The sequence below is a fragment of the Aspergillus pseudotamarii genome (assembly GCF_009193445.1).
Source record: "Aspergillus pseudotamarii strain CBS 117625 unplaced genomic scaffold BDV38scaffold_21, whole genome shotgun sequence".
NCBI lineage: Eukaryota > Fungi > Ascomycota > Eurotiomycetes > Eurotiales > Aspergillaceae > Aspergillus > Aspergillus pseudotamarii.
Window position 1 is genome coordinate 458,865 of NW_022475035.1, and position 24,115 is coordinate 482,979.

The 24,115-nt window shown below is 46.1% G+C and overlaps 8 protein-coding genes across 8 annotated transcripts; 5 read left to right on the forward strand and 3 right to left on the reverse strand.

The window, feature by feature from the left end:
- Window positions 1–91: 91 nt before the first annotated feature.
- On the forward strand, window positions 92–2,824 carry BDV38DRAFT_244771 (putative vacuolar segregation protein (Pep7)). Its single transcript, XM_032054366.1, has 6 exons — window positions 92–511; window positions 605–627; window positions 680–1,173; window positions 1,224–1,598; window positions 1,648–1,867; window positions 1,922–2,824. Exons 1-6 carry the CDS (start codon window positions 236–238, stop codon window positions 2,553–2,555), a joined length of 2,022 nt encoding a protein of 673 aa, XP_031914561.1. The 5' UTR covers window positions 92–235; the 3' UTR covers window positions 2,556–2,824.
- A 1,216-nt stretch (window positions 2,825–4,040) lies between these two features.
- BDV38DRAFT_244774 (uncharacterized protein) lies at window positions 4,041–5,067 on the reverse strand. Its single transcript, XM_032054367.1, has one exon. It carries the CDS (start codon window positions 4,878–4,880, stop codon window positions 4,683–4,685), a length of 198 nt encoding a protein of 65 aa, XP_031914562.1. The 5' UTR covers window positions 4,881–5,067; the 3' UTR covers window positions 4,041–4,682.
- A 203-nt stretch (window positions 5,068–5,270) lies between these two features.
- On the forward strand, window positions 5,271–6,981 carry BDV38DRAFT_244775 (F-box protein). Its single transcript, XM_032054368.1, has 3 exons — window positions 5,271–5,538; window positions 5,601–6,113; window positions 6,167–6,981. Exons 1-3 carry the CDS (start codon window positions 5,393–5,395, stop codon window positions 6,789–6,791), a joined length of 1,284 nt encoding a protein of 427 aa, XP_031914563.1. The 5' UTR covers window positions 5,271–5,392; the 3' UTR covers window positions 6,792–6,981.
- Window positions 6,982–11,284: 4,303 nt separating this feature from the next.
- Window positions 11,285–12,495, reverse strand: BDV38DRAFT_282164 (uncharacterized protein; the record flags this gene model as incomplete). The annotated part of the gene is made up of 3 exons (XM_032059730.1): window positions 11,285–12,217; window positions 12,281–12,361; window positions 12,409–12,495. 3 exons carry the CDS (start codon window positions 12,493–12,495, stop codon window positions 11,285–11,287), a joined length of 1,101 nt encoding a protein of 366 aa, XP_031914564.1.
- Window positions 12,496–15,831: 3,336 nt separating this feature from the next.
- BDV38DRAFT_292343 (aspartate aminotransferase family protein) lies at window positions 15,832–17,351 on the reverse strand (the record flags this gene model as incomplete). Its single annotated transcript, XM_032061993.1, has 1 exon — window positions 15,832–17,351. Exon 1 carries the CDS (start codon window positions 17,149–17,151, stop codon window positions 15,832–15,834), a length of 1,320 nt encoding a protein of 439 aa, XP_031914565.1. The 5' UTR covers window positions 17,152–17,351.
- A 348-nt stretch (window positions 17,352–17,699) lies between these two features.
- Window positions 17,700–19,700, forward strand: BDV38DRAFT_282166 (fungal specific transcription factor domain-containing protein; the record flags this gene model as incomplete). The annotated part of the gene is made up of 3 exons (XM_032059731.1): window positions 17,700–18,295; window positions 18,359–18,796; window positions 18,857–19,700. The coding sequence occupies 3 exons, from the start codon at window positions 17,700–17,702 to the stop codon at window positions 19,698–19,700; spliced, it is 1,878 nt and encodes a 625-aa protein (XP_031914566.1).
- Window positions 19,701–20,101: 401 nt separating this feature from the next.
- Window positions 20,102–20,720, forward strand: BDV38DRAFT_244781 (mitochondrial matrix Mmp37). Its single transcript, XM_032054369.1, has one exon. It carries the CDS (start codon window positions 20,225–20,227, stop codon window positions 20,459–20,461), a length of 237 nt encoding a protein of 78 aa, XP_031914567.1. The 5' UTR covers window positions 20,102–20,224; the 3' UTR covers window positions 20,462–20,720.
- BDV38DRAFT_244782 (uncharacterized protein) lies at window positions 20,721–21,055 on the forward strand. Its single transcript, XM_032054370.1, has one exon. It carries the CDS (start codon window positions 20,798–20,800, stop codon window positions 20,963–20,965), a length of 168 nt encoding a protein of 55 aa, XP_031914568.1. The 5' UTR covers window positions 20,721–20,797; the 3' UTR covers window positions 20,966–21,055.
- The last annotated feature ends 3,060 nt before the right edge of the window (window positions 21,056–24,115 follow it).

Genomic DNA, 24,115 nt, shown 5'->3' on the forward strand with positions numbered 1-24,115 from the left:
GGGGATCCGCACCCCTCCTCGGCCAGGATCAGCTGCCTTACGTGCTACTTTACTCGCATCCCCAAAGCAAGCTCCGCCTCGATCCAGAACTGAAACACCAAAACTGCGCTGCATGCACAGCTGATTGTCCCACTATTCCCTATACTCTTATCTTCTTCTACCCTTCCCGCCCGGATCGCCTTTCTTACCGCTTTCCGCGGAATTTCCCTCCCATGCTCTACTAATCTAAGTCAATATGTCCCGGAGGACGCTGGGTGGAGGTCGTATCCTAGGCAGCGCGAACGCTCTCTCCCCATCGGCTTCAACCCCGTCTCCGCAACCCAAACCGAGGCTCTTATCACCGACCGCCAGCAGCGTTTCCCTCAGCTCTCAGGCCTCTGCCTCCCAATTTTCCTCCGAAACACAAGATCTCACTTCTCGCATCTCTCTTGATAATGTTGGTACCTCGATTCCTGCCGCTCCGGCAGCTGCCGGAGCTCAACTAGCTTGCCCAATCTGCAGTGAGGAGATGGTATGTTTACTTGCCCCCAACCCCCCGGACTCCTTTGTCCATCGTCTTCCCATCTATTTCCCAGCGCGAAGCGGCTTACTGACGACCGTACAGGTGACACTGTTACAACTGAATAGGTATTAATTTACGCCACCAATTCTATCCCGCTCCCCATTAATTCAGTCGCAGACATCTCGATGACGTACATCAGAACTTAGAAGATGATCGGCAAGATGAAGTCAAGGATTGGTTTAAAACGCAGATGGAGAAAGCGAGACGCTTCCAACCTCTTGCTGTCTTGAATCAGAAGTTAAAGGGGTTAGATGTGTTCGAGTCGAATGACAATCTGCAAGCCTTCGCCGGCCCGAGTCGTCCTTCTGGATCCATCCAAGCGCCTGTCCCTGAACAACCGAAACCACTTGACCCTGACGACATTATAACAAAGGATCATTGGCAAGCGCGGGGGCTATACGATGTTTGTTTGGAACCCTCGTGCGGGAAGCGGCTTAATGCCACCAATGGATGTGTCAACTGTCGAAAATGCGGGAAGCTATTTTGCGAGGAACACACCATGTACCAGATGAAGCTATCGAGGTCGGCGCAACATGAACCGGTAAGAGGTTTATGGTGTAGGGTTTGCGAAACGTGTTATAAGTCTAGGGAGGGGTATAATGATCACAATGGTAAATCGACTCTCGCGTGTGCGTCGCACCATAATTGCTAATAATTACAGGCGTGGTAAGGGACCGGACGGACGATTTCAAATCCGTGAGAAAGCAGACAGTCGACAAGGCTTTCTTAGAGGTATCCCGGTTAGAGAAGCGTTTGACGCGACTCACCCAGCTATTGGCTAGCTTGCCTGTGGAGCAGATCCAGTCGAATACAAGTAAGATCTGGTCCATAGCGTGGCAGAATGATCAACGAAAGGCCCTTGAGCAAACAGTCGTTAGCTGGCAGGACGACTCGGGCGTCCTGAGATGTCCATTTTGCCAGCAGGACTTTACCAGCTATACTTTTCGAAGGCATCATTGCAGAACTTGCGGGCGAGTTGTCTGCGGTGACCTAGCAACCGGGTGTTCTACCGAAGAACCTCTGAGCATCACCCCTTGTAAGTCTATTACATAGTAGCTTAACTTATCTTCACTGATAACGTGCAGTATCCAAAGCATCCACAGAGAAGTCCAGTAAGATGGACATAATGAATATTGATGTCAGACTTTGTAAGGAATGCAGAGCAACATTATTTGACCGTCGGGACTTCGAGGCCGACCTCATGCGGAAACCCCCAGACTTAAGGGCTTATGAGAATCTGGTACAGTTTGAGAGGGGCATTCGAATCCTTTTGCCCAAATTTCAAAAGCTCTTAATGGCTTTGCAGTATGTGATCTGTCACCTGTAGAGCGTTGTTTGTGTGCTAATCACGTACATCAGAGACCCCAGGCGACCACCGTCGTCCGCTCAAATAGCCGAAGCTTCCAAAATCCGCAAGCGACTTATTGATTCATTCTCCCAGTATGATGTCGCCGCTCGACGCATACGCGACTTGCCTACAGAATCTTCAGCACAGCAACGTCTCCAGAAAGCCATATATCAGCAGGCCAGCAACTTCCTTCACCTTCACATGCTTCCCCTGAAATCTTTGCCCAAGGTTCTCAAGCATTCGACGCCCAACGGTCGACTACCAAGCTCCCCTACTAGCTCGCCCAGCCCTAGCAATGGTTCGACGGGTGGTCATCGACGACAAGGGTCTGCCTTGTCAATTATTAAGTATAACAGCGTGGCTACAAGTGGTAGCAGCAGCAGCCTAGCCAGCGACACAAGCAGCGTCATTTCTGCATTGGAAGCAGAAGAAAAGTCGCTACGTGAGCGGCTTATTGTTCTTGAGGAGCAAAAATTCTTCGTCTCTGAAATGATTGCCGATGCGAACCGACGCCGCAAGTTCGATGAGGTCAGCAGTCTAGCAATAAATGTGGAGGATCTCACCCGTGAGATTGACCGTGTGAATGGGATGTTAGAGAGGCTAGACTTTGAGAGTGTCTATACCAGCAACCCGTCAATAGGTTGATAGCGGTTTTCAGAATTCGACCTACGTTGGCTAAGGGTTACACCCTCTTCTTGTTCGCGTAACAATTAAACTGATGAGTTTTGGTCGCATAGTGGTTGAAGCGGCGTTTTGGGATCGATAATTTTGCATAGCATCGGGCGTTTTGTGTGTCGGAGTTCCCCTTATAGTGGCCTTTACGGTTGGTTTATTTGCCTTTGCTTTTTAATATGTGACCATAGCCCACTTGGCTTGGTCGGTCGATTGCTTTGTGTTGCATATAATAAATATATCAGCTATCACATTAAGTCTGCACATTGCCATATTTTGCCAATCTGTACCTCTATCGTAACCTTGAAGTCTAGAACTGGAACTCCTCAGTGCAGAGCGTGTCCCTATCATGGCATTCTCTACCATGTAATCCTGTTGTCCTTGCGCGCCGATGTCTCTTCGATAACTGAGTTATAAAAATAGCGTGGAACAAATGACAGGTCTCTATTAGAGATGAGTGATTTATATATATAACCATAACCTGTGAAGGGCCTGCGCCATGTGCGTGGTATGTTCTGCAGCCTACATTCGGGAAGAACGACGAGGACTACGGCCTTTCGTAAGTCTATGTGTAATGGGCATCCCATTTGTCAGTTCAATGTCAAAAGTTGAACCTGACTCCGGCGGACAGACGAGGCAAAATCAGTTACCGGTCAGACATCGGCAGGCCGTCCCGGGATCCCGTGCTCAGCTCCAGCCTTATCCAAACCTATAGAGACTTCTATATATGAAAGTTTGTAAAAACTCTCACCAATCAGAGCATGTTAGCTCAGGGGAAGAGCGTAAGTTGAATCACGTGATTCAATCAAACTTGGTCAATAAACTAACATGTAAACAGGCCGGGCTCATAACCCGGAGGTACGATTTGTCCTTTCACCAGCCAATTACAATCCGATTCCTAACAAAAAAAATAGGTCCCTGGATCGAAACCAGGACATGCTATCCATATCTTTTTTTTCTCTCCTCTTTTACCCTCAGGATCGAAACCAGGACATGCTATGCGGTTCTACCCCTTGTAGGTTCCTCTACAGGGTCAATTTTTTTTATATCTTTACTAACTTCAATTGTAAGAATGAGCGGGGAATAGTGTGGGCATACCTGCTTAATATCATCTATCTGGCAAGGAGGGGGCATCCATATGGAACATTGAATGCCAAAACCATCAAAACCGGCTTCGTCAAATCGAACTAGAGTGAGACCTCATTTTGTATCATACAGTGGTCTTCCCATTGTCTCGAGGAGAATAGCGATGTCCTGTCGGGCAACTTAAACAATACACTGACTTTTGCGAGCTCGTTTATATATTTCGGTCCATCGCAAAAGTTCAGCTTCAACAGCTCCATGAGGTGATATATATCATACGTATCGCATAACCAGGATCAGGAACTACAAGCCATTCTGTAGACATATTTCAATGCATACACCTCACATAAGATTCATCTCCTCCATGTGTATCAAGCAACTGCATGATGTAAAAGACCCAACTTGTAGTCAAGCCCACTTGCCTAACAAAATAAACCCGTGCCATAAGCACTAGTCCACTGACTATTTCAGATCTCGCTTACGCACATGGTCTCGAGGAACTTGCCCTAATCTACCCCTCGTTGGACAACCAGAATTGCGAGTTTAATCTCTCTATTAAGGCCGCAACTTACGGACCCCACGTTATCCTACGCATTATTCAGGTAGGTTGGCTTATACCTAGCGGGGTTCGGAATTATAAAGCGGGGTCTATACGATAAGCCAGGAAGACGAAGTGGCGAAGCAATCCGGGGATGAGACTAGTCATTAGTAGCACCATGAGGGACCCTGTGAAGGATCCACTAGGGCAGCGAGGCGCAGTGAGAAGTGAAACCCTTGTTTCCCAGAATGTGGGAGCTCGAAGTGATCCTTAATATACCGAGTAGTCGTTGATCGGCGGTGAGCTCGCTAATGCAAGTTGAATGCTACGGAAGACCAGTTTCTCATTTTGGAGGGTTTCGAAGGTGGGGATTTTAGTGACAACTCGCATAATCTAGTGTCTGGTGCTACTAGACTAGCTTTCATTGACGTTTTTGGCCGAGTTGGGTCCCTCGACGAAGGCCTCTCTGCTATTTACCGTTAAAGAGTCGGGGCCCGGAGGTTAGCAAGAACAAGAGGAAACATTTGGAACTTAACTCTACAGGGATGGTAGAAGAGTATAAGCAGGAATGGCATAAAATAGGTGCCTGGAATTGTGCGATAATAAATCAGTTCTCTCTCCAAATGTATATAGTACATACCTCTTCCAGTGCAATATTGATGTATGGAGCATGTCATGAGAAACAAGGATTGCCGAGGGATTACGCTGATTGGGTGTAAACTGATTGAGTTGTTGAAGTGGATCCGTATTGTTTGGATGGAAAAGATCTCCTCATATCGTACTCCGTAGAAAAGGTACTATTCTTAATAATAGTGCATTAAATTGTTAGTGCATGGGTGGTTCTTGAGCGCATGTGCATGGATCGGCAGGCATTGACCTTGCATTCTTTTGACATTAGATCCATATATCAGTCGACAAACATTCCGGTCATCGCCACGCTGCTTAAAATAGCATTAGTAGGGACCTTGCACTAGACCGAATGGGTGCAGAATTAATTAACTCCATCCAGGCTATACATGGCTTAGTCAGGCCCCCTCTTTCCCCAAACTGGGAAAGGCGGCGAAACACCTGCTTTGCGTGACATCGATTAAATCACAAGCATCAGGACCTTCGCATCCATGGTTACAAGCCTCTCATTAAGCTGGCCCTGAATTGGAGCTGGTCTCCCTATGTCTTTAGATACTCGATAATGAGCCCAATCGTTCAGTTGGCCCTCCAAGTGAAAAGAGCCCGTGCTGCCATCAACAACATCAGCAGGGGGAGGAAATCAGATACCAAGAGAAATAACCCGTCTAGGCACAATCCCTTCTCTTCCTCGGTCTCTTCGACACTGGAGTACGTGCTCGAAGATACTTTGTTATAAAACCACCCGCGCCTCTTTGCTAATGCCCCTCTAGTGTCAATAAATTGAATCCGGTGTCGACGTCTTCGTTATGGGACATCCTCCCTGTTGAGATTCAAATAAAGATACTCGCCCACTGCGGTATCACGGACCTCTTACCATTAAAACTCGTCTGCAAAGCCTTCTACGAGCTTCTTACCACGCATGAACATGCGATCACTCGGCAGTATCTCCGCCAGCGCCGCCATGGGACCCTTCCTGCCCCGATAGATAGTGGAAAGACATATACACGCCACCCTGAGGATGACGTAGTGCTACTGTCAGATCTTTTTCCTCCCGCACAGAGCGCAAAGGGTGGCCATATATATACTTTTAGATATGTGTACAGTCTTCGGCGGCGGCAGAAAGTCTGCTCCAAGCTATGTTATTACATCGCAGACCGCGTCATGGATCGGTTCGCCGCAAGCGAACCGGCATTCATGAAGTCTATGTTCCCCTCCAGAAACGAGCGCAATGAGTTTATGAAACGAGGGACTGCGAAGATATGGTTTTATCTTACGCCGCTGATGTAGGTGTCACTCTCAAATAGCATTTTGACGTGGTCTCTAATGGCTTCTCCAGGTATTATACTCTATACTTCCTTGAGTCCTATACTCTTGCTAGACGGGAACAGACCAACATGCTTCTGCGCGATTTCGAAGCTGGACGACTACCCGTGCCTATTCCCCCGGACGTCCGCAAGTCTATGTACCGAAGCCTGCAAGTCAAGATACTACGGTCTCCCCCTTTCACAAACACCGCCACTCTCATCGCTACACATCATTGCATGCAACTCCTTGTTTCATACCTTCAATATACAGTACCTCCAGATGAACCTGGCACATCAGATGACAGTTGGATTAGCTCGTTACTTACGGTCTCGCCGTTTATCCGTCTCGTGGAGTATTTCTCCGCTGAGATCGGTGACGGCGGAAACCAACGAATGCAGCGGAAAGATTTCATGCGCAACTTCCACAATGATATTACGTCGAACGAGAAGGATGATATGAATTCATTGGTCTTCGAAAAAGCACCGAATAGTCATATGCATAGTTCTATACAGGACGTCTGGTTTGAGGTTGCTCGTCAGGAGCTGGCCTTGAGAAGGGCCATGCAGCATCGTGCGGAGCAAATCGTGATCGGGGACCATTTACCAGTACTACTTGGGTGTCAGGATTGTCGGGATTCAATGGGGTACCGTGCATGAATTGCTCAGGTTACAGTATAGCAAGCGTTGTATTACCTAGCGGGAGGTCCTAGGGTTGCAAACATCGTGGATCTATGGTATTTTCACCGTGTTTTAGGCATGTCAAATTTTCTTTTCATGTCTAAAGAGTCTATAATACAGGATGTATACTTTTAATATTATGAAATAAACACCACATTGTCACTGTAAATTTCTAAAATCTACTGTATCTCTACCATGGCTCAATAATTACTTTCCACGATACATACTTTTAAAGGTAATGGATAGTATACTAGTGGTAGAACCAGCAAATTTTATAAAAACTAAGCATGCTGACACCGTGTTTTATCATCCATTTTTAGTTTCCTGTAATTCCACTGAGATCAAATTAAGTATACATCCTGCACCATGTCTTCAACCCTAGGACCTCCGGCTAGGTACTAGTCGGGGTAAGGCGTTTTCAGGGGTTATTGGTCTGCACGGCGGGAAATATACATATCGGTTAGTTTGGTGTAGATAATTACTTTTCGTATAACAACTCCTTACAACAATTTAGACGGATTTTGTACTACTGAACAAACCTCCAACAGACTCGTGATCCGGGTATAACCTCATTATTTCTTCTTCATTAAACTCCGAAGATCATGGCTTTTGGGATTTTTATTATATTGCAAATATCAATATCGAACGACAACCTTACGACGACAGCAGTCTATGCCTCCGCGTCTAGAATACCCGGTTTACAGATACCCTACACTCGGCCGACCAATGCAGCTTTTTGAATTGCTATTTGCAAGCTAGACGATGCTAAATTTCGCACAAAGTCAGGTATCACTCGCAGAAAGAGTTCGTTTCGTATAATTTAACAAGTTTCAGTAGCAACACTACACTGCCTGCATCTTGGGCTATTGCGTCCTTGACTGGTTTTGAAGGATCTTTCGCCGCGCCATTCATTGATATGCGGGAGTTACTTCACCCTGCATTGTTAAATGCATGAGATGGAGGCCTACTTTGTCTCTAACATGCCATTTCCGCTTGACTATCTTGACATACTAGCAGCATTCGTCGGTGTGGCAATGGCTGGCTCATCACAAAAGCAAACCCAGTCGTGTTGGTCGGCCTCTTCCAGCCAGGGATGAATAAGGTCAATATTTCGATACGATGGGATATTGTGGAAATCTCTGCTTTTGTTTATTTCGGTTTCATTTTGTATCGCAGTTGGTGTAGAAAATCTGATGAATATATTCAATTGCAGGTACTCTAAGGAGCAGGATTTATGCGGTTTCTGTGAGTCTACCCACTGGGGAAGTTGTGCTCCTGGTAACGGGCCAAGCCTTTCCTGCCATGTGCTTCATATATATGACAAGAAATGGGGGGAAATATGGACATTGCTGGCGCGTCAGAAGCAACTCAACCGACGCGACAGGTTTGGATGAAGAGGATGGTTTTTCAGAGGGGGAATATGAGACTGGGGGCTCGGTTGATCCTGATGACGGGAATGGTTAGTTCACCTAGCAGATGGCGGGCCATCCAGGAACGTGGCATAGAAATTCCTATGGGTAGTGCAGCAGTAGCTCCCTCGGGTGTCGGGGTTGATACGATGCTGACTTTGGTTACACGGTCTCATGGCCAGCATTTCAATATCAGCATTCTATCTCCTTCTCGGCATGGCTTCACTAGCTACATCATATATTGCCATGATACTGACTGTAAGAGAGTAATAGGCACTCGAACAACAGGTAAAGGTCCTACTTCACGGTCCTCAATAATCTCTTCGATACTTTAGCCTACTTAGCAGTTATCTTGCCGTCTCCTCTTAGTTGCTCGTTATGTTGAAGTAAGACGGAAACTGCAGCGATAATACATCTAGGGGTTCTTTGGGTGTAGGTATCACGGCTAAGGCAGTTTTTCTCTTAGGGATTGTCTTCTTACTAAGTAGTGCTTTAATTCTCTTCTGTTATGAAATAGCAGTAGAGACAGGAGGATAGGGCAGCGCAGCTGCCATAGATGCAAAAGTGGGAGGAGGTTGTGGTGGAGCGATGACTTTTCAGGGTAAGTTTAACAAGGGGCCTTGGCGTAGGAAGGTGGTATTCCCTGTGAACACCGGATGGGTTAGTAGCACAGATACCGGTTCTATACTTGTAGCTGCGGTGCATGTGTTATAAAGTTGCGATAGCGTGTTAGAATTTCGATCTTTGTAGACACGTTGTAACGAGTTGATGATGTATCAACTTTAATGCCATGCGCATATATTCCGATAGTGCTCAAAGGAATATATATCGTGGTCTATCATCTTGTCGACTAAACTCGTTATTTGAGAGCCCGCTCGTTCAATTTGGGAGATATGACGTGCGGGTGAGACAGTAAAGGAGCAGAAATTTATGATATCCAGTATTTATAAAGTCAGAGGTCACGATGCAGATCAAGATATCTCATTTAGTATTATGGAAAGACCAGATTTCATATCGTAGACATGAATAGTGTACCTAATCGCGTGTACGAAGGAGGACGACAGGTGGCGTAGTGAAGAGGGTAAAATACCAGTGGACTTCTGCTATCGAGTATCAGCATGTGATTGTAGAGTTATTTGTAAGAATAGTATATTGGCTCGCGCTCAGCTTTAGTGGCAGCTTTCAATGTGCTTCTATTGAGTATACCAACACATTGTAGGGTGATGATAGCATTGAAAATGATTTTTAATTATATGTCAGAGCCCTTTCGGCGTACGTAATCGGAATGGTGGTACGCCGGCGGAATTCGGTAAGCCAACGGGCTACAGGATAGATAGTACAGGAAGATATATCGTGTTTAAATTATAAGAAGAGTTGTATGTAAGGTAGAGCAGAACGAATCGCTTGACGATCTGAACCCTCTGCGCGATCGAAACCTATATACTGTTGGGTGGGCCCGATATTCCACATGACCAAAAAGTCTAAAGATCACATAAATTTATTTCTGAACCTACGACTCAGGAATCAGGATGTCCTGGAGTCGCCTATATAGCAGCCAAATCTGCAAAACGAGGGATGTACAACTTCAAATCTCTTCTTAGATCTATATATATTTAGTTAGTCTAACTAACCAAGCAGAGCATGTTAGCTCAGGGGAAGAGCGTAAGTTGAATCACGTGATCAAAACTAAACTTGGTCAATAAACTAACATGTAAACAGGCCGGGCTCATAACCCGGAGGTACGATTATCCTTTCACCAGCCAATCACAATCCGATTCCTAACAGAAAATAGGTCCCTGGATCGAAACCAGGACATGCTATCTTTTTTGCTCTACAAGGGTAGAGGGTACTCGAGTGCCTATCCATCTTACCTCATCGAGCTCACAACGTTAAGTAACCGCATAGAATCTATTCGATATTTTTTAGCGCATCTTCAGGTATTTATTAGAAATCTGGATTGAGAAAACTATAAGCTCTTTCATCAAGAATCAGGATTCTAGGGAATCCGATATCTTAATCTTAACGTATAATGTGTATATATACTCCGGGTTGTCTTTTTCATCATTGCGCAACGGAGCGAAGCGTACCAAGCATTATATCTATTGTAGTGGGGTGACCCCTATCTATCACATCACACATGATTCCTAAAGTTGTACATATAAGATACGGCGAGTTGCCATAGTCAATGAAACTAGCCATGTTTTCCTTTCTTCATGGGCCGTACCAGCCGCTAGTGTAGGAATGCATTGTGAGACAACGTACGCGACGACGACTCGGGATTTGACGTAGTAGCGGTATGACGACATACGACCAATTTACAATATCATATATGGTATCTAGATTCTAAATGTGGAAATAGAGCTTCAACAAGATCAATTTTATTCTTAAAGACAAACGCGCCTAGAAATAAAAGCTGAACATCATTTCTTAAACCCTCTACAAGGAATGAGGCTGCCGTGTACTAATCAATAAAAGACTCTAACATAATTCCTCGTCCAGGGAGGCTGGGCTTGCCGAGATAAGTTTCAAAGCCGAGGGCTATAGCCTATGTTTGTGCTCAAGTATACACATGTTTCCGCGAAGAACTATCACAAGGAACCAGCCTCATTGAATGCCAACGTCGTTGGAAATGTTGGCTCTCCTCCAAGGAATATCCCTCCAGCACATCAACTAGAGAATTCATCTTGAAAACATTTCGAGCCCCCTTGGTTTGGAGCCAGGTGTGGAAGCCCCCCTGGGCGTCATGGCCGCTGATCGAAATTGCTAGTCGGCTTGCTGGGTCCCTTGTTTCGGCCATGTAAGCATAGGCGTTGGGGTGACGACTTTCAGCCAAGTGAAGTTGAACAAAGACTTCGTCACCACATTTCAAACGTAGCCCAAGCAACTGTGAAATTGTAAATCTGAAGGAACCGCATGACACTTCATACATTTCATCCTCATGGGACGCCTTTACTGTTACCTTTCTTGATTCCAAATATTTCATGATGTTCGTCGACTTTTTTTTCTGCCAGGCCTGCTGGCCCTGGGCTCGACGCTTGGCGAGAAGGTTTTGATAATATTGTCTTAGCAGAGCGTCGGGAGAGTTTCGTATATCGTTAAACGCGTCTCTTGCACTTTCTGCCCATTGACGAATTGCCGGGTCCTCAGAAAATACTGCTGGAAAGATATTCGCCCGCCAACTGCCTCGCTCACAGCCTGGTTTTCCTCCGTGAAGCCTTGCCACAAGGGTAGTGCAACATTAAGGTGATGCCCCGACCAGAGGCTGTTTACACTCTCGGGTAGATACTCATTTAGGTGTAATGATGTCAATGTCTGGAAGACCAGTGCCATCCACATTTCGAGGAGGTTCAGCAATAGCTGTGTTTTGGCAGATGTTGGCTTTTCACTGGCGCCTAGGGTGACAAATACCGAGTCCATGTCTTCAGCTGAGTCCCAAACATGGTAGTGTAGTGATGGGTTACGTTTCCGGCGGTAGATATCGTTGTGTGTTCGAATTCTCTCTCGAAGTTCTGCTGCTTGTCCGACGTATAACCAAAACTTTTGTGGATTGCTCCTCCTCCACAGGATGTGGAGGTAAACCCCACAAATAACTAGGTTTTCTGGGTTCTGACCAATTGCTATAAGACTATTTCCCTTCATTAGAAAGATGCCAGAAAGGGTGAAGAAGCGGGCGATATACTTCGAGAGCGTAAATTCACCGTTTTTGCATATGTCCCTTACAGTGGGATTCAAGTGCTGTTCCAGAATTGCCCCCATATCATCTGTGTCTAATATGGACGCATATCTCTCTTCATATTTTTCTGCTGTTTTGGAGATGAGTTGCTTTAGGATGAGTGCACGATTAACAGGCCCAATATTCTGGAGCTGGAGTGGTTCCCCCACTACGCCTGCGGTAAAATTGTTTCTAGTCCTCGCAGGCCCTTCCACACTAGTGTTCTCATGTAGCTGGTTTCCCTTAGGTGGTTCAGTGTGAGCATTTGACTGTGAAACAACGCTCTGTATGTTTTCTTAAGCACCTCTCCAGTATGCCCGATATCTTATAGGCTGGTAACAACTTACTCCATCAAGAGTATTCGTGTTTGGCTGAATAAACTCTTCTTCGGAGGATGAAGGGCTCTCGGCACTTCGCCTTCGAGTATACTGTTTTACCTCAAGGGGACATTTTCCTAACAGATGCCACGATTTACATTGGCCACATTGCGTTGCTCTGCAGTGATATTTTCTGTGGCCAAAATTTCCACATCTCGTACAGAATCGACATAGACACTCACCATAGCCGTTCCTAATGCATTCGCAATGTAGATCCATGATAACGTGGAAAAAGGTGAAGGGTTGGGGGAATTATGTGGGAAGGATTTAATAGTATGAAGTTGATGGTTTTGGTGCTGGTGCTCGTACATCAAGAAACGCGAAATTGTGTGTGCGTTGAGGGAGGAGGGACAGCAACGGGCTTAATATTCACTTTTCAGATTATCACTATCAACACTCACTTGTCCATGGTGCCCAATGTAATGATAAGTCACAGTTGTGTGGCACACGTTCTACCCTGGTACGCCGCGTATATTTGTACCACAATTTCTGTCCTTATCAGTTCCTTTGTCCTAGGTATTGTATATCTGGCAAGTTCCATGAGTATTCCCTAGACAAAGAAGCTATACAATGAATTAGAAAGGATGAGTAGCTTCATGGATATTCGACTAGAAAGCATATATTTGTATGTTGAAAAGGTTCTTTGTAAGATAGTACAGCGTATGGGCTAGAGTCATCACATTAGTGTCACTTAAGAGGTACCAGGACATTGTATGAATGATTGGGGGGACATGACGCTCTCAACTTCTGGCAATAATCAGCAGATGCCTATCCTCATTGAGAGCTTTCTTACCTGGGGAAGCAGACTGATCTTTCTTCTCAAGGGCTTTCACAAGCCAGGATGTAACATCCTTCTGGGTTATATTTTTCTCCACATTCCGTTGCTAAGCAAACTCATAGTAGTAATTGATACCATGGGAGAGAAGTTATTGTCAAAAACAAAGACGAGGGAAGCGGCGTGAGAATCAGGGTGATAATTATCAAAAGGGGGAGCAAACGTCGCACTCAATACTCAGAATAAGAAAGAGAAAAGTTGTTAGACTCACAGCTCTCTTCTCCGCTATCTGGTTTGCAAGATATATCATCAACAGACCATAGTTATCCATTAGCCCCTGTATTAAGCCAAAAAGAGTCTGTATTCATAAAACAGGCTTCAAAATTCGTATATACAACATTTAGTCGTGGAGATCCTCGATTGCAACATGCTATATACCCTTCTCCAACTAGCGAAAGTCTTTGGAAACGCCGACAAAACCAGGTTACGTGGGCCACTATAAGTTGTCGAGAGATCCACCCAAACAGGAGCGAATCTGAGAAATAAGGACATCAGCCTTGTTTTGAACGCTCAGTTCATAGATCGCCAATACTTTTAAACTTACGCTTTGAATCTGTATTACGAAAATGTATAGGATAGGCGAGGATGGCTTGGTTTATTTTACCTTTCATACTGAACCCCTCAGTCCCATGTACTTCTTCGTCGACGATACACCTCGGGATCGCGGGTGGGATTTATCGAAACCTGTAGAATTATCATTAGAGATATAGCTGTACAGGCTAGGCCATGTACAGGACGATTAGGGCTTATTGATTATATTACAAAGCCAATGGACAATTTCTAGATATTTCATAGGGACCTGTACATACAAACTCTCCGTATTCGCGGTGCATCGCCTCAAGATTTCTAGGTGACATTGATCCCGTTTCACCCTCTGGTACATTGTAAATAGTCGGCTCAGCCTAGCCGTCCATGGTCCAGGGAATTGACCAAGCCGGTGAAAGAAGACTGGGTAGAGGATGATACTCGCCGTCAGTTCAAACTGGAAAAAGCATACTGCAAGGAAAGGCTATCCAATCACATAAAGCCTACCGAGTGAGAAGGCGTGGGTATAGCCAACGTATACGGAGAGCCAAATCCCTAGATAAAGGGCTGCTAGAGGCCGGATTTGATTATCAATTTCGGTCGTGCGGGTGGCCTGGTGGAAAACTACGCCCAACATGAGAGATGTGGGCGCAATTTGCGAGGGAGCAGGATCCAGCAGTGTCGTTAGTGCTGCTTTAATATCTTCTAAATCCATGCACTGAACTTTTCTGCCTGTAATATACTTGGAAAGGAGGGGAGAAGTGCAGTGGGGTATTCTTTTCTCCTAAACCGCAGGTGGAGAAATCCTCCTCCCACGACCGCAACCAAGTGGCCAATGGGTAGGGATCGATGACCGACTACTGTTGGTTTAATGCCGTAAGATAAGAATAGGTGAATCAGTCTCTACTAGTCAGACACACTACTGTAATATCCTTGCGCAGCTATCATGCTGCTTGCTCTAAGCGTATGGTTCGGGTCGCTATTTCTAATCCCAAGCTATCATACCATTGAGTTGCTAATAGATGAAGTACGTTGTAACGGAAGTTAAGATTATAAGACAATGGCCAACAAGAACTTGCATTTGTATCGACTGTTTTCCTAACCTTATTGCGCTAATATGGATCTCCTCCGCCAAGGTAAGAGAATATGGTTGAGTCTCTGCAGCCAACAGCTTATGCAGTTTACATTTATTATGCGCTGGCCATAGTTATCACGGGCACTCGCATCTATTGTAAGACTTGTGATCTCAATAGCATTGACAAGGATGACTGGTGGATGGTCTATATCTCGGCAAGTGCTCTGTGTAATCATAGAGTACTCTTCAAGAGAAGCTCCGGCGAAGAGGCTTTTTTCTGATGTCCTCTGTTCAGACCATAATGGGAAGCTGTTTATCTATACCCAGTCACTTTGCCTTCGTATCGTACTACATACAACCTGGGTAGCCTGGCAACTTCATCAACGGGATCATTAAGCTCCAGATTGGAGAGGGTAACGTTATAGGTTGGCTATATCCAAAAGCAACAAGTGAAGAATAGCTCTATAGCCTTTAATAACTAGGGCTCTGACACTAAGCTTGATGTACTAGCTACCTCCCTACATAAAGCCGAGAGCACTGAAGTACTTAACGGTGATTACGTGAGAAGACTAGCAAAAGGTGACGAAGCACTATGTTGGTATGATAGTGGAGGGCAATCAATCAATCAACCAATCAAAATTCTATTAACCTGTTCGAGCCTAACTCCTATTAAAGAAGCATAGTGGAGGGCAACTCATAAGCTGCTACGGCTATGGTACATCTATTGATATTATGGTCGATTGTCGCGGTCATGGAAACAAAAAGCCACATTGGCAAGCGTCTAGCAATTGGAAAGGGGCTCTCTACGAGCATGGATCAAGGCTCACCCCGAGTTTAGGACTTGTATATAAAAAGTGACGGTCTGGTCTCCACATTTTCGTAGATCAGGCCTGTATAAGGATGCTTAAAGCAAATCACTGATTGATGGTAAGACAAGGTGAATGAGAGCCAGTAGGAAATGATACTGCAGAATCATCTACCTCGATACAAGGATGTCTAATTGTCGGGAAAATTATCATGGGACAAATAGACACTAGCCTAAAGATTAACGAAGCACACAAAGAAATCAGAAGTCCAGGCAACAACCTAATCTTTGTTCTCGTTTAAAACATAGTCAAATGCCTCGTCTAAGATCGTGAGGCCCTCCTCAATCTCCTCAGCTGTAACGGTAACAGGCGGAGCCAAACGAAAGACACCCCCCATACCTGGAAGATTAACAACATTGCACGAGAGACCACACGCCATAGCCCGATCAGAGACCGCCTGTCCGAGGTCCGGGCCTGGGGCCTTAGTCTCCGCATCAGAGATAATTTCGATGCCCTGCAAGAGACCCCGGCCACGGACGTCGCCGATACACCAATACTTCTCTTGCAGCCTAAGGAGACCGTCGCGCAATTGCGCACCACGCTCCGCAGCTCGCTGACAGATGTTATCCCTCTCGACAATTTCGAGGACCTTACTGCCCACTGCAGCGGTAAGTGGGTCATTAAGGTGGGTGGTGAGCCAGAGGAAGCCGGCTTCGGTGCACCCGCGTTCTATTTCAGTGGTTGTACTGACAGAAGCAAGAGGCAAACCGCATCCAAGCGTTTTTGACAACGCCAGGATATCGGGTACAATTCCGTCTTGCTCGAAAGCGAACATCTGACCAGTTCGACCAACACCGGTCTGAGCTTCATCCATAATGACCAGCATGCCACGTTTCTTGCATTCCAAGCTCATGCGTTGCAGATATCCTGGGGGGAGCTCGAGGATACCGCCTGTGGAGAGAATAGGCTCCATGATAAACGCTGCAAGGGAGCCAACACTTTGACGGTCAATCATTGACCAGCCAAATTCCATCTCTGCCTCCCAGTCGTACGATCCATTGGGCTTACGGAAAGGCGAGCGATAAGTATATGGAGCAGGAAAGGCAAGCTGGCCCGGCATGCAGGGGCCTCCGCTTTTACGGCCGGCTGAGTAGGTCGCGGAGCCCGACCCCTGAGTTAATCCATGGTAGCTTGCGGCGAAAGCAACAATCTCAAATTTGCCAGTATAGCATTTGGCGATCTTAATCGCTGCTTCTGTAGACTCGGAACCGGTGCTTAGAAAGAAAGACTTTTCTAGAGGCGCTGGAAGGAAGCGGGCTAGGCGTTCAGCGAGCTCGACGACAGGGTAGGTGATCATGTTGCTCAAGAGGTGGTCGAGCTCGGCGACGTATTTTTGAACTACCTCGACGATCTCCGGGTGAGAATGTCCTAGGAGGGAGCTCATTTGGCCGGAGGTGAAGTCGAGGACCGGTCTGTTGTTGACATCGTAAAGCCTGGTGCCCTGGGCCTTTTTCATAATGACCGGGGAGAACGGGACACCTGTTTTCATTAGGTATTTGTCCGCCTTGGAAAAGAATACGGTTGTATCTGTGGAGGCCATGGTGTGTATGTTTGTATTGTTCTGGCTTAAGTCCTAGAGAAAGGAGAACGCATGAAAGAAGGCAAAGTATAGGAAGCCGTTTGAGATAGGCAGCAGGCGAAACTTAATATAAATGATAATGTTCCATTCTCACAGTGCTGCCACTTATATACCAACTGAGAGCATGGCGACCGAGTATTCCGCGGCGAGCCTGTTATAGAATACTCTGGAGTTAGCCGCGGATTGCGTGAGTATATTCACTACTAATAAATGGCAAAAGTATCTCGTTCGCGCGCAGATAACACTGGTGGAGTTTGCCGCGGGGTTTGCCGCGGAACCACAGATATCTTCTTCCCACATCTATTGTTGTGATTTCCATCTTCACCTCCCTTTGCCAAAAGCAAAGAATTGAGTACTCAACTGAGATGGAAAGAGACCCCAGTGGCTGTGGTGATGATGGAGACAGCGCTGAAGCCAGGCCATACCGGTCTCACCTGTATCCTGCCTGCCTACCTTGCAAAAAACGCAAGTCCCGCTGCAGGACAACAGACTCGTCCGGCAAATGCATCATGTGCCGGGCTCATGGTACCGATTGTATCTATCCTCGGCCGGGTGATAACTCCCGGCGAGGGTCCGTAGCTTCGCCGCGGAAGTTGACGCCCAAGTCGCGACAGACACCGAGAACGGCAGCACAACCCAAGAAGAGCCTTTCGACATTAACCTCTCTCCACAACCAACAGGTATTGACTCATCCGGTAGAGGCAGTTAGCCCCTCAAGAGAGTTTGCTCCACAAACAATCAGCAGGCCTGCAGCGAGTCTAGAGACACAATCGTGCCCTCCCATTCATGGGCATTTTAGTCGAGAGGCATTTCCTAATCTAGTGGGCATCGTTACCGAGGCCGACGACAATAGCTCGCATATAGTTAGTCCTGCAGTTGCCGAAGATAACGATATCCTGGAGAGCTACCTCTCTACCGTCCCAGATGCTCGGCGGAGGTCGATAATTCAGACAGATCCGAACTCAAGACGGCCTGTAAGACCAGTGCTGTTCAACACTGTACCCAGGCGGCCATTAGGAGTCTCTGCAAATCAGTCGCTTCCCGCTACAAAATGTGAATTCATCGAAAAATACCTAGAGCCAGGTGTCGATGATGTTGTGGACCTGTGAGTAGTCAACTCAACTCCCAGTTATTCAGGACCGGCTGATGGCTTCCATGTAACATGTAGATTCTTTCACCATGTCAACATATGTTTTCCTATTTTTGATGAAATGTCCTTTCGACATGTCTATTGCACGCATAAAGAAAATATTTCGCCGGCTTTTCTTTGCAATCTGTATGCCAACGCTCTGATCTATTGGGAGAATTCGCCCAGTTTGCGGTCCGGTCGCTGTCCCGATATCCGCTTCATTTGGAACCAAGCCAACGAAGCTCTCCATTCAGAGCTATTTCTATCCCCCGGGATATCAACGGTCATGGCGATTATTCTGAATGTTTGCGGAAGGCCAAGTACCTCCATATTCGGCAATGGGGGGATGGTTGGGACTGCAGTCGCCCTGTCCAATGCTCTGGGCTTAAACCGTGACCCTTCCAATTGGAATATTCGTCCAATGGAGAAAAGTTTTCGGATTCGCATTTGGTGGCTGGTTATTATACATGACCGATGGTACTAAGCATCTTTTATCTTTACATTTCTGGTCTTGCACGCACTGACAAATCCCCGCAGGTGCAGTTTGGCTTACGGGACCCCCCTCCAGATCCATCGTGCGCAATATGACGTGCCCTATCCGACCATAGACGACCTTTGTTCTCCTAATGCTTCACAATCCCAAATAGCAGCTTCCCTAGTCTTCCTCTCCTTGATAAAATTGACTGACGTGTTGGGTATTTATCTTCAACACGTATACAGGGTCTCCGAGAGCACGCCGTATCCGCCGGAAATGTCTTCCATGGACCTCGAGCGGCTTCTCACCGATTGGGAAGAATCTTTGAGCGGCGATGTCCGTCACATCGTCCTCCGAGGGACACATTTGAATGCTCCAGGGGCGGCAAACTTCCGACTAGCCTACCTAGCGATCAAGCTTTTGCTGAGACGCATCCAGCTCGACCTCGACGCGGAACCCATGAAAGCTGTTGATGAGACCACGTCTCCATTCTATACACAAGCACAAAGGGCGGCGGAGGAAATCGTTCATATGGTAAGGGAGCTGGAAGAGTCACATTTTCGTGGATTTTGGATCCCAGTACATGCCTTCTCCTTGACCTCCGCCACGACCTTCTTGCTTCGAAGTGGTCTTCGTAGAAGCAATGCACACTCTAATGCTCCCCTCAAACTTGCTGAAGACATGATCAGTACACTCCGATCACATCGCGATCGCTTTTCTTGGGATCTGGCCGATAATTGTTTGACGACATGCAGCGATCTGGTCGAGAAGTTGAGCTCTGCCGACGCTGGGAACTATTCCTTGTCTGCCGTTCCGGCTTTTCAAGAAATTGACTTCTGTAACTCATCTTTTCTGGATGAACTGCTTATCGGATTCCCAGAGCTTACAGATACGAGTGAAATTTGATCTGGCTTTGAGGTGAACTTAGGCTGTATCCTGTATACTTTTCCTTGGCTTCTCCGCCATATTATTTGTGAACTGCGTGGTTCATGGTCATACACGGCGTGTTCGGCATTCCGAAATGATGAGCTAAATGTAGTATATTAAAAGCTACCCAGTATGGCTAGTATTGAGTAACTAGCTAGATCTATTGTTACCCGAGTCAGCATAGTCAACCTTATCAAAAGTAATTTTGTCCTTTTTCTTCCTACACGAGTTATCAACTAACCCTAAACATACCCCAATCCAGCACTGTCAGATAAGCATAACTTGCCAGCAACAAATCTCGAAATTGCCGCAGATGCCACCCAACCCTGAATTAAAACATGCCCTACAGCAAATAACCCAACAATTTCGCGCCCCAATTGCCTACAGCATCGCCTACGGCTCTGGCGTCTTCCCCCAAACCACAAACAAGACCAGCTCCAATCCTCGACTCCACCAGAAACCCTCCCTGGCAATAACGCAGGCCCGAGAAGGCCACTCGCAAGATGGTCGACTTCATCTTGCGTATCTCAGGCGTTCACACCTGGCACACCATCAGCCTCCAACAACACCCTCAGCACTACCTAGTCCTCATCCGCTCACTCGGCCCGCACGCCATATCCAAATACCAGAAGAACTTCGACGCAGGAGTCTACTCCTACCCCTTCATAACCATCAACGGAACACTAATCAAGCACGGTGTCGTGAGCCTAGAGACACTACGCCAGGACCTCGTAAGCTGAGACACACTTTATCTTACGGGCCAGATACAGAAACCCGTCATAGTTTTGCAAGATGATACGGCCATTCAGGATACCGGACGTGCGAACCTTGTTTCCACGTTGAGGATAGCATTGTTATTACTTCCTAGGAAGGTTCACGGAGTTAGGGGTTTATACAGGGTTGTCATATATAGAGACCCGCGGATGGTGATCGGGGGCGATAAGCCTGGGAGGGTAAGGAGTATTGTTGGGGTTCAGATACGGGCGTTTCAGGGCTATAGGGGGGGGGGGGGGGGTTGATTGGCGTGCTAGAGGTTGTGACCGATCTTAAATTATAACGGAGGGTTAGAGCAGGATATGGATCTAGTTGTGAAGGACAATATCGTGAGGCTGTTGCCTAAGTCTTTTCAAACTAGGCTTTATCAGAGATCTGAAGCCAAATTAGGCGTTTCTCAGCGGCGGTATTGTCGGATCTCCGGAGAGATTCACGAATGTGTTCGCCATTCTGAGGATTGCTGGAGATGATGGTGGTCTGGGACGATCAAGAAGACGGGCCTTTGAGGGTAAAAGAGGAGGAAAAAAAGATATGGATAGCATGTCCTGGTTTCGATCCAGGGACCTATTTTTTGTTAGGAATCGGATTTTAATTGGCTGTTGAAAGGATAAATCGTACCTCCGGGTTATGAGCCCGGCCTGTTTATATGTTAGTTTATTGACCAAATTTTATTGGATCACGTGATCTAACTTACGCTCTTCCCCTGAGCTAACATGCTCTGATTGGTAGGAATTCAATACAAATTTTGATTTTCAAGTTTAGGTTCCTATCAAGGTCTTGGAGGATCATGGCGTAGAGCAGGGTAGTAGAGAATATGGGATCCCTCTAGATCTATATTCCAAGGCTTGAAATGTTTCATTGCTTAATAGTAATTGTTTATTGGTTGTTATTATGGCATAGGAAGGCCGAGGACGGAAAATAATAGGCAGCCATGCTTACACTGGCAGCCGGCTATTAGATGTGTAGATCATGAGGACTATATAGATAGATGTTATGCGGTATATACTTTATCTAACGGCACCAGTTCTGTTTATGTACCTTGGTTTTAGTCTGAATGAATTTTGCCTATATTATCTGGTTGGTATCTATATCGATACTACCGCTTCTACATTCTACGACCATAGACGGATAATAAAGCGGCCTGGGTGTATGGGGTTGCAAGGCCACTAGACTACTGAAGAAGAGGTTGGTGGGGGGAAGACGGGATAAATATAAAGGATCTAACTTCGAATTAACCGGCAGATAGCATCACCAAGGGAACTTTAGCTGCGTTACTGACCCTGGAAGATATACAGTACAAAGGAACGTTTCTACAAGGGATTGGTCAATGACGATCTGCAATCTGCAAACAATACACCTAGAAGCTTGAAACACTGAGACACAAATTGAAAAAGCCTTGGATGTCATACCAGAGACGCTAGGGGATACATATTGAGGTGCATTTGCGGAATTCCGTCTAACGATCGAGATATAGAAGTCAGTGCCAGCAACTTTTCATCCGCGGGGGAGAGATTGCAAGTGTTAATGAGCAGCTGAGGCTCCAGTATCTCAATAACAGGGAGCATAGTGTCTATGGCAGCAACTAGCCCGCCTGTCATGGGCTATATACCAGGATCCGAAGGACAATTCATGGGACATTGGCCTAAGTTATAGGAAATCTGGGACTCGGTTGGTTTTATACCATACTTTATAGACCCCTAGAAAACCCATTAGTGGAGGACAATGTCCATCATTTTGAGGTAAACTATAAATAAACATTATGATGATATTCCGTAATTATGGAAGCTGTTGGGCAGAACCGCTCTCTCGAAGAGTCTAACACCCATTCATTTATATGACAAGAATCCAAGGGAGACAATCACATCCTCATAAAGGTCTTGGGCGTTCATAGTGACGCTAATGTATTCGTACTGGGTGAAATTGCTCGCAGTACCAGCAAAGTCAGATGCGATAATATCATGGCCCTTCTTGAAGATACTTCATCTGGCATAGTCGTAGTGTTTGTGTAGGTGAAGGTGGAAATGCTGGCATCACAATTAACATAAGCAGGGGTTATCAGTACCGCTCGACTTCAACTGCAGTATCTCTATCGGTAGTCTTGAACGCTTCCATAAGAGTTCGCGGTCTTCCTGTCATTAACAGAGGAATCAGTTAAACAGCCGATCGTGCTACTGGATTGTAGCTTCACTACAATGATTTGAAACTTCCTTTTGCCGCCAGGAACCTTTCGCCCTGTCTATTGGTGCGCCGAGAATAGACTGAGACAATACATCATCCGGGAGGTATTGAAACTGCACTGTAGCTGTGGACAGAATTAGAGAGCATATCGTAGCATCTAGCGCTGAAAGATTGGCAAGAGGTTGACTTAGCATCACTTATACCCATCATAACGTTCGGCATGTATAAAGTCACTAGTACCCACCCCTTCATCGCTGTTTGAAATTAACTAATACAAGTCTTGTCGTAGAATTGCAGGTTTCCATGATCCATCAGCATAGCACATACTTCGGATTTTTGACGTTACTCATCTGATGTATGATCTAATATAATTTCTGGCTGCGTATCTGAGTCCCGAGCACAGCGTTTGAAAACAACTATAATATGGAGTACTTTTATCATAATTCACCAGCGAACTAGGACAGAAACACATCAGATATACTATGCCCAGAGCGGTGGCACACGTCAGAGGAACATATATTTCTTCCTAGCGTCCAATTCTGAGAAAGCAAAGTATCGATAGAATAAGATGGGGAGAATAGACATCGACAGTTTTGATGCTAGTCTTGCTCTATATCATCCAAGGTGTATGTGTCAACTGACTTATGAGTTTTTAAATTGACTGGTAAATCTCATTCTACCACAGAGGCCTATGTCGGTATTTTGAGTCAAGTTTCCATCTTTGACTATGTCTATTAGTAGCAAGAAGTCCTTTCCATACTTGCTACTGGTGTTTAGTTCCTCTAAGAAAGTCGGAAAGACGCCACAAACCTATCACCGTACCAACGATCGCCCAATCGATCGAACTCATCCCACCAAGCTCGCAAGAAACCACTCGATTCGTCGCGAATCACATATATATACATATTTCCAGTTCAAGAATTCATTCATATAGTTCCTAATATATTCCCTGTCTATTGGCGCCAACGGAATGATATCGAGATCGCACACGGCTCCATGCAGTCCGTGCGCAGACGAGATTGATCTATAAAGCTAGCGATGTGATATCAGGTTCAAACAATCACAAAACAACAGTAATTGACGTAGACAATACCTGAGAATAGTCGAGAGATATGGGGACCCCCACAATCCCTAGCATTGACAGCCGACATCTCAGCAAACAAATCTCGAGTGCGCGATCGCTCCAGGGCCCTGCAAGATGTGGCATGGAATCATGATACGTATGACCATGTCTGGGGTTATATGTGTCGCAGCATCCAGCCTCACTATTTGTACCAGAACAAACTTATTGCATAACTTCACATTACAAAACCAAGAACGACAGCCATTCCGGGCAAGCTGATGCAAGGGCAGATGTCAATGTTCTCAATGGGAGGCCTGACAAATGGCATCCAGGATATTTCCTACACATGGAATTTGTGTTTGCAGCATAACCACCGCTG